Source organism: Phytophthora parasitica (genome assembly GCF_000247585.1).
Source record: "Phytophthora parasitica INRA-310 unplaced genomic scaffold supercont2.8, whole genome shotgun sequence".
Taxonomy (NCBI): Eukaryota; Oomycota; class Peronosporomycetes; order Peronosporales; family Peronosporaceae; genus Phytophthora; species Phytophthora nicotianae.
In genome coordinates, this window is record NW_008648994.1 from 821,629 (window position 1) to 830,464 (window position 8,836).

The 8,836-nt window shown below is 46.1% G+C and overlaps 4 protein-coding genes across 7 annotated transcripts; all 4 read right to left on the reverse strand.

Moving 5' to 3' along the window:
- Positions 1-658: 658 nt before the first annotated feature.
- PPTG_05864 (hypothetical protein) lies at positions 659-1,165 on the reverse strand (the record flags this gene model as incomplete). The annotated part of the gene is made up of 1 exon (XM_008899591.1): positions 659-1,165. The coding sequence occupies one exon, from the start codon at positions 1,163-1,165 to the stop codon at positions 659-661; it is 507 nt and encodes a 168-aa protein (XP_008897839.1).
- Positions 1,166-2,131: 966 nt separating this feature from the next.
- PPTG_05865 (hypothetical protein) lies at positions 2,132-4,141 on the reverse strand (the record flags this gene model as incomplete). Its single annotated transcript, XM_008899592.1, has 1 exon — positions 2,132-4,141. The coding sequence occupies one exon, from the start codon at positions 4,139-4,141 to the stop codon at positions 2,264-2,266; it is 1,878 nt and encodes a 625-aa protein (XP_008897840.1). The 3' UTR covers positions 2,132-2,263.
- Positions 4,142-4,623: 482 nt separating this feature from the next.
- On the reverse strand, positions 4,624-6,268 carry PPTG_05866 (hypothetical protein). Of its 4 annotated transcripts, none has more exons than XM_008899595.1 (3): positions 5,573-6,268; positions 5,019-5,506; positions 4,624-4,961 (listed from the first exon to the last, which is right to left on the reverse strand). In XM_008899595.1, exons 1-3 carry the CDS (start codon positions 6,129-6,131, stop codon positions 4,746-4,748), a joined length of 1,263 nt encoding a protein of 420 aa, XP_008897843.1. In that variant the 5' UTR covers positions 6,132-6,268; the 3' UTR covers positions 4,624-4,745. The 4 variants fall into 4 exon arrangements, with proteins under 4 accessions (XP_008897843.1, XP_008897842.1, XP_008897844.1 ...); XM_008899594.1 differs by having other exon boundaries at positions 5,019-5,509; XM_008899596.1 differs by having other exon boundaries at positions 4,624-5,509.
- Positions 6,269-6,685: 417 nt separating this feature from the next.
- Positions 6,686-8,625, reverse strand: PPTG_21764 (hypothetical protein; the record flags this gene model as incomplete). The annotated part of the gene is made up of 4 exons (XM_008899949.1): positions 6,686-6,866; positions 7,519-7,561; positions 8,163-8,377; positions 8,441-8,625. 4 exons carry the CDS (start codon positions 8,623-8,625, stop codon positions 6,686-6,688), a joined length of 624 nt encoding a protein of 207 aa, XP_008898197.1.
- Between the last annotated feature and the right edge of the window lie 211 nt (positions 8,626-8,836).

The following is an 8,836-nucleotide window of genomic DNA, read 5'->3' on the forward strand; positions in this document are numbered from 1 at the left end:
TCCATATCCGAATATATTTCCAGTATACCCTTGCTAACTCTAAGGCAAATACCTAAATATCAACACTACGATGGTTTCAAGACCATTTGATTACCCTGATGTTCACTAAATGGTGAAGCCGTTGTTGGAATCATGTTGTTAATCACCCCAATAGTAGCTCTACAATTGTTTCAGGACCAAATGATTACCCTGGCACTCACGGATAGTGAAGATCACTGGAGCATTGAAGCACTGAGGCTTACTTAAACCTGAAGCCGTCGTTGGAATCAGTTAATGCCAGGGTGATCATTTGGTCTTGAAACAATCGTAGTGTAGTTATTGGGCGCTTCCTGAAAACACAAAAACTGTGCCGCAATAAATTGCTCGTGTAATTACGTCTACTACCTATTTCACGTTTTTACTTATTTTGTAAGGAATATCACCTTTGTCCAGAATGCTCCTCCCGGCCAAATGACTTTGGAGGCACGCTCATGAGTGTTGTTTTTAGTCGAAGCCTTTCAAAACTGGAGATTTTTTTTAGATGTGCTGGCAGCTCAAAGCTTGCGGGACAACACAAAGCTTGCGGGACAACACAAAGCTTGCGGGACAACACAAAGCTTGCGGGACAACACAAAGCTTGCGGGACAACACAAAGCTTGCGGGGCATCTCAACTTAAACCTAATCAAATACTTCCTCCGTCCGAAAATATAAGGCAGTCCTTGTAATTCTGTTGTCCGGAAATATAAGAATTAAGTGCGTGTATCCATTACTTATTTCAACTGAACCGAACTTAGCCTGGTAGTAGTCGTGTAACGTAGACTTTGCAATACCGAGACTACTCGCCAAAGTACGGATGTCGGTTCTGTCTTCCAGGGGAATAAGTTCGATGGCCTCGTTGAGCTGGACGCGGAACTCCGACGTCAACCGCGACTTGCGGCCACTTCGACCCTTTCTACCGCTCTCGTAGTCGATAGGAGCTCCTGCTTGAATGGCCTTAACCGATCGACGCCACAATCGCGAGATCTGAGCGTCTCCACAAGCGTATTTAGTCGCACAAGCTTTAATGGCGCCTTGAGGAGGGGATAGCTCGGTACTAACACTCAGGAGGTAGGCGATAACTTCAGCACGCTCGGCTGGGGTAAGGTTCTTGCGGGTGCGGCACTTTAGAGCGGTGGGAATAGCCATGGGTAGGAACGACGAAGGAAAAAGGTAGAGTGGGATGAAGTGGCACTGTTCCGAAGATCGTAACTTTACTTCTAGCCAACGAATTTATTCGTGAAAACCACCAATCGCATCATTACGCGGAGCGCCTTACTATTAGCCAATTAATGAACCTTCATACGATGATTTGAGCTTAAAAATGAAATTTTTGGACAAACTGCCTTATATTTTCGGACGGAGGAAGTAAGTTTCTTAATGTCAAGGATCACATCCTCATACCTCATGGTATAAATAAAAACGCTCAAAATGCATATATGAGTAATTACCTACGTGGGTTAATTCCTGTAAAAAGACCCAAGTTTAACGGTGGTCCCAATACCTGCCACGCGTTCCGCGTGCCCTCGATCTACGCTTTAACTCTAAATCTCACTTACTCTTTGCTACCTGCTACTCAAGACGACTTCTTCCTCTTCTCCTGTATTCCCCCTACTCCTGTGAAGCGCGTAAGTTGAATCGACACTTAAAAAGGAAAGTTCCTGTTAACGTCCGTTTTAAAAATTATTCGCTCGTGTTTTCAGTGCAGCTGTTGGCTTTATCGGATGATATATAAATAGACAGGTTGAATATTAAGTTTAGAGATGATTGGAGCATATGCAGTAACTGTGCCGGCTTACCTGCAATCGAATATCCGTTCAAGACTTAGAATACAGAATAGAGTCATCGGAGATATTAATAGTCTGCATGGCGCATACAGGAGCTATTGTCGGGAAGAAGGTGGGCCATACTAACAAATGTAGAATTGCGCTGGCAACTTCACCAAAAAGCCGTTCTTTGTAGTCGATCGCTGTTGCTCCTCAAAGGAGAAGTCTAATTTTCTTTTGACTGCTACATTCGCTTATTTGCCGATAAAATTTCCGATAATGATGGAATTATCGCTAGATGAATGCCCGACCAAAATCCAGATCATGTACGAATACGAGCCAAAAACACGTTACCTCATATCTGTAAGTACCATTATTTGTTCTACCTGATTAAGTAGGACCCTCAAGTACCAGACATCGGAACCTCAAAGGTATCACTGCCTTCACACATGTGCTGCTAGTTACTAAAGCGTAAACCCCGTTAGACGAACTTTGGCCCGCCATTAGCCCGGTAAAAATCATAGAAGCCGAGAAGGACGCCGTTGTTCCTCGAGTCTTGACGACGAGTTATTATAAGGCTGAGCCTTTCTGGATCCAATCCTTTCTCGGTCATCCATTGCTTGTACTGCTGCTTCCGTAAGGCACTAAGTAGTTTTACCGTATCTTTCCCCGCCCCACTCGTGTTATCAGCTTGCCGTTCAGCATTATAAAGCATTCGTGCGAGATCCACATAATCGTAGCGTTTCTCTAGCTCAGAGAAAATTACGAACTCGTTTGGGTTCTTCTCGTACTGACTCAGTCTTTTGACATACGCAGCCCAACTAGCAAACATCGGGGCTTCAAAAAGACCCTCTCCAGTCTCATCCAGTTTCAAAGTTGTGAAAAGTTTGCCTGCTGTTTGTCCTTCGCTCTGCCACAGTTCTCCCTCCAATCTTGAAGCAATTATTTTCATAGTTGGCTTCTCCTTTGCTTCAGAAAACATTTTCGCAAGAATGTCGTTTTTGTAGTGCTTCTGTAACACCGAAAACATCGTCTCATCTTCCCTCCCCGGATTCTTTTTCGCCACGTAGGAGCTCCATGTACTAAGCACGGGACTGTCAAAGAGTTTATCGCCGTTCTTCTTTAGTTGGAGAAGGTTGAACATGTAATCTGCTGATAATTTCTTGCTGAGCCACTTGCTGTATTGCAGCGCTTGCAGTTCAGAAACTTCAATCACGAATTTGTTGCTTTTCGCTCCTAAGGCAAGCATCTTCGCTAGATGTGCGTCGCCTGCCCGCAAATCCAGTTGTCGAAAGAGCAATTCGTACGGGTCTTTGTTACTCTTTTTTACGTACGAAATCCACGTGATCAGAGCTGGATTCCTCAGCGTTTCTTCCACATTGTCACTGCGAAGCCTTAAGAGGTTAAATGCATCATCTATCGTTTTTGCTTCCATCGACCATTTTTTTATCAGTGCATTCTCGAAGTCAATAGCCATGCTTCGAGTAGTGAAATCTGTTCTTGTTGCAACAAGTATGTCGGCAAGCCCACCTTCACCATAACTTTTAGTCAACATGAGCACCAGTTCATCATACGGGTTTTTCTCGTGAAGCTGGTCGACGTAACTGATCCATGTACTCAGCACTGGGTTCTTCATAATATAGTCACTTTTGTCGTCGTTAAGCCGTAGCAGCCTGAAGACATCGTCTGCCGTCTTTCCATCACTCTGCCACCGTTTTAGTAACGACTCCTCCACCTTTGTTGCAATGCTTGCCACACGGCTATCTTCCTTAGCTGCAATTAGCATTTGTGCCAGTCCTTGGTCATCATAGTGGTTCATAAGCTTGCGCAACACCAAATTGTACGGATTTTCACTTGCCGCTTTTGGAATGTAGGAGATCCACGTGTCCAACAATGGATTCTTCAGAAGATCCTTCTCGTTCACTTCCAGCTTCAAAGCACTGTATATATCATCCGTCGTTTTCTGCTTAGCAGCCCAGCTGTCGATCTGCATGGCTTGAAATTCACTGGCAGGCTCTCTCGTTGCACGGACTTGCTTTGCTTCAACTAAAAGTTTGGCCAGAGCTTCATCATCGTAACGAGCTGCCAGCGTAGAAAACACAGCTGCACGACCAGCTTTAGGATTCGTCTTGTAAGCTTTGGCCACAGACGCTGTCCACTTTTTATACGGTGCACTCACAAAAAGACTTTCCTGGACGTTCCCGACCTTTAGACGAGCGAAAAGTTTGTCGGTTGCTTTTTGATTGTTGGATGAGAATTTTTCTTTGATGCTTGTTGCAATATTCTTCAGCTTCTGCGAGATAGCCAAACCTTTCACCCCGGGAAGTGTTGCACCCGTTTCTCTCCTCAAAACCGCCATCGTCTTGATCAAGCGATCTCTGTTTGTGGTTCCTCAGGTAGGTTTGATTATCCACATTGCCGCTCCAGTCTTCATCTCTGCGAACTTCAACTGTTGATGGCGTTAATGACGCCGTAACCAACTCTGAGCCACATGCCAGCAGGGCAAGGATGGACAGCAGCACCATGCAGCCCGAAGGCGTTGTGAAGCCAGGTTTGAGATGCATTGATTGAACAGAGCACAATAGGAAGTAAGTTGCGAACTGACGTATGGAATTTGAGTTTTTTGCTTGGTGGTGCTGGATATGTGATACTGCCAGATAATACAATCAAGATACAGTACGGTGATCCATTCAAAGCGTTTCCAGACCCATGGCATTTGTTTACAGACCAAATGATTACTCTGGCCCTGACAATCATGACCTAACGTACTTGCCCGAATAAAAGGCCTCTCGAGTTTCACGTGTGCGCTGATAGTAGCGCTTCTGCGCAGCCTTAATGCGCTCTTTGTTAGCGAGGTATTGCTGAGGTGAGTACGCCATTTTTTGTATATTACTAACTTTATATTATCAGGATCAAAACTAATTTTTTTGACAAACCTGGAACCTCAAACTTATTATTTGTATTCAATCGACCGCCGGAGTCATATCAAAGAAGCTTCTCTGGCGCTTATCGTTGTCATCATACTTCCACCTCATACAGAAACAAAACGTTTCTGGATCCTCCACGTGAACAAACGTCTTCATCACGAGCGGATCGTCGGTCTTGGTTGATCCTTCTTTCAAACGACTGAAAACACGATCTGTGCACTGTGCATCTACAACCTTCACGAACACCTCCACCTACACACGTAAACGTCAGGATAATTGCATTCACAAACCTCTGCACATCTTATGTACCTTGCGTCTGTTGCCAATAGATGAATTCTTGTCAACGGATCCGGGGAGCATGTTGACGATGGGAAACTCGATGCTCATACCGTCGTACCAACCATGCATGTCGCGAGAAAGAGCAAGCCGATTGTTTGGATCGCGATCGTACTTGGCAAATTCTCGTTTGTGGTCTCTGCTTTGCTTTCTTGACACCAAATGACAGCTTTCTGCCTTGCCGTACGGAACGAAGTGATTTTTGCGCTCGATTCGCTGATATTCGAACTCATCAGTCGAGGTGTCCAAATTAGAAACGCTTGTAGTCAATGATACGGATGAAATTGTGTTTTGTTGAGACTCGGACTCTTCTGGAACATAGTCAGCGTAGAAGACGCGCTGAAGCTCAGCAGACACAGCATTAATTTGGGCAACGCGCGTCTCAACTACTTGGTCATACAATGGAGAGCCCAACGTTTGCGGGCCAGTTCTCAGGTCAGTTTCGAATAGCAAAGCAGCATCTTCTGCAAACGAAAAAAGAGTTAGTCCGCCACTACGATGCAATGACGATATATAAAAGCACGCACCTGTTTTGAACAGTACATGGAAGCACAACTTCTTGCCTTCGTACCAAAACGCGACATTCTTATCCGGGGTGCGGCGCACAGGATCGTAGTACCCAATGCGTAACGTCGCCATCCAGTACAGTCTGCAGCGAATCCCTTTCGTGTTCAACGCGTTATCGACGGACCCAGTAACGAGCCACAATCGTGGTTGTCCTTGTGTTTGCTCCGGAACCACCACCAGCACGTGAATTTGCTCCGTTTGAGGTGAGGGCAATCCTTTCATCTGCAACACTTTCTGAATCGAATAGGCCGAGTACTTCACACGCTTTGTATCCACCAATGACACCTTTTCAAAACCCGGCACCGCTACTCCGTCTTCTATCGCAGCAAGGTCCTCAATTGGTAGCCATCCTTCGCCCTTCTTCGCCAGAGAGAGCTGCAGGTTGTCTGCTTCTCCCTTGATCGTGTCTGGCTTCTTCGCCTTGATCGCATCCTTCAGGAGAGCCACCGTCTTCCATTCTTCAATGATAATAGATATCACGCTCCCAACTCCAACCAGCGCGCAGTTTAATAGGACCATCGTTCCTCGAGCCGGCACATTCTGGAATGAGGAAGAAGGGAGGGAGAATTTCTGGCGTACTTAAGCGGAAAAGAAGGCGTGTGATATAGATATTCAACCAATGATGAGACGCCACGTCGCGCTTGTCCCAACTAATCCTTGAGGTAAAAATCTGCCAGCGTATTGCTTTTATCAATATACATGTAGTTTGAATGTTGTCCGTCCCGATGCGCCCTAGGATCCAAAAGACGTGGCTCTCACTATAATGTGGATCAACGTCTGTTAGATCTCACCGGTTGAGCGGTTCTGAAACTACCCTAAGATCGAAAAGACGTTGCTTTCGCTCACAGGTGGTCGAGAGGTTGCGTCGTCAAAATAGCAGCTGCCTCGAAAGAACGTTCCAGGACTGGTCTCGCAGGTAAATTACGGAAAGTAAAAAAAACTGCCGGCGTAATGTTCCATGACCCACTACTAACGACGGCGGCAGCGAATGCTGTGGTTGCGGGTGCTTTGGTGCTTTGGTGCAGGCACAATTTCAGACGACCCCCGTAGGCTTCTCGTCTCTCAGAATGCTGTCATCTTGAGATACAGCACGAAGCCACACCCAACAGATCCTTCTCGTTGTCCGTCATCGATAGATCGCCATCTTGATTCTCAGCAAGGTAGTTCAGCCTTGGAGGTGTCCATACTGAGTTGTCCTTGTCGTCATCCAGGATAATCCCGGTTGAGCTTCCGTAGTAGCCTGGCGCCACTTCACTAGCGAGCAGCTGCAGCACTTCAGAAACCACTTTGTATTCCAGTCTGCGACGTATCTGGGAAGCACGATTCTTGTCTGTAACGGGGTTATACACAAGTGGCTATTGTGCCTTTCAGTCTTTTTAGCAACATCGACTTGTTGAACTTAGATTAAGACATGATGGATTAGGTCATCAGATCCAGCTTTGTGATGGCAGTGCTAATAATAAAACTCAGATTAGAGGCAAGATAGCTCAGAACTCAAACCCGTAGAAGACGAAAAAGCCCGAATGGCAGCAAAATCACCGCCATTCGGAGTTTTCGCACCAACAATGACATATTCGCAAGACTTAAGGTGAAGATCAGTGATTCTTTTGTACGCGTATGACGTTCCTGTTGACATGATATCAGTCGTGTTTTTGGGTGTCGCACAGCGTACACTGAGCAGATGGCTACAGCATTTTCAGAGAACTGGGAACGTGGATGCGAAGATTCGCGAAAAGCAGCCCTCATCTCGATAGTGCTTATATCTATTGATGACTACGTCAAAGTTCACCCTTGTTTCTACTAAGTCTGCAATTAAAGAGTGATTCCCCGACCTCGGCAATATTTCAGACTCGACCGTGTGTCGAGCGCTGCGCTTGGATTTGGATTTTTCTCGAAAGGAACTGACCAAGCGCGCACGTGAAAGTGTTCCGTCAGAGCGAAACCAATACCTTAAACGACTCGGCCCATTCTATTCGTGCCCAGATCAGCTTGTTTTTGCTGACGAGACCACTAAGGACGGTCGGTCTATGCTGCGTCAATACGCGTGGTCACCTCGCGGACAGCCTGCAATGGTATCGCTACCTTTTTCGCGCGGTAAAAGTGTATCCTTGCTTGCTGCAACTGATGTAACCGCTTTTTTTTTGCTTGGGGGCAAGTTGAAGGAACTTTCACATGAAAAACTTTTCACGAAATTTTGCACTCTAAGATTTTACCTTTCCTAAACCCATGACCACTTCCGCGTTCAATTTTGATTTTGGATAATGCTCGCATTCATAAGTACCGTGAAATAGAAGATCTAGTGCAATCGACAGTGGCTCTGCTTTTTTCTACCGCCGTACTCTCCAATTGAGGTGCAATTTTCTCTTTTAAAGCGACGGATTCAAAAGCACGCGAACATGGCGTTTAGAGAGAACCCCGTGGCAGTACTCCGCGTAGCTATGAGCATACGAATAAATCTTTATAGACACTGTAGGTATAGTGATAAAAGGTTAACTTTCAAACAGAAGATAAAAGATAGCTTTCAGATAGAAGGTTTTGATAAAAGCTAACTTTCAAATAGAAGGCCCTCCTCGTTCTTATGTTCTTCATCCTCGATATCCGCACTTTCGGACAGAGGGGATCCGACAGGCTCGCGGTTGGGTTGTCGAAATGGCAGACGTAGATTCCAGTCTGGAAGTCCTAAAATTCGACGTAGGTCACCAATATTGACGGGAATAGGAGCTTCAACTTTGTGTAACACGATCCAAATTGTCGGATATGCCTCGCTGTGCATTTCTACAGCGGTCGCTGCGCTCTCATCAAAAATCCTTTGTAGTTTATCAACGTACTGAAGTTGTTGGAACGTCGAACTTGTTGGCACTTCCAGGGGCACATCAGAGGGGTGTCTTGCTTGAGTTGTAGCCATGTACAGCGTCGTCGCTGGCCCAGCGGATACTTTTCTGCTGCGTAAAAAATCGACTACCAGAGGAAGTTGCTCCTGGATTCTAGACTGCGTTGCACGCCATATTGTCATAGGAGGAGGGCTTTTGCAGATGTAGACGAATAATTTGTGGTGGAGAGGGGTTCGCAAAATCACGTTGCTCGAACACACAGTGCCCTGGACTGTCGACTAACGGAGGGAGTACTCCGATAACCGTGGGGTTGCTGAGGGCTCACCTTGTGTACCCGTCGGCGGGGCTGGTTAGACTCCTCTGGTGGACTCGATGAGAGGCTTGGCCTGGGTT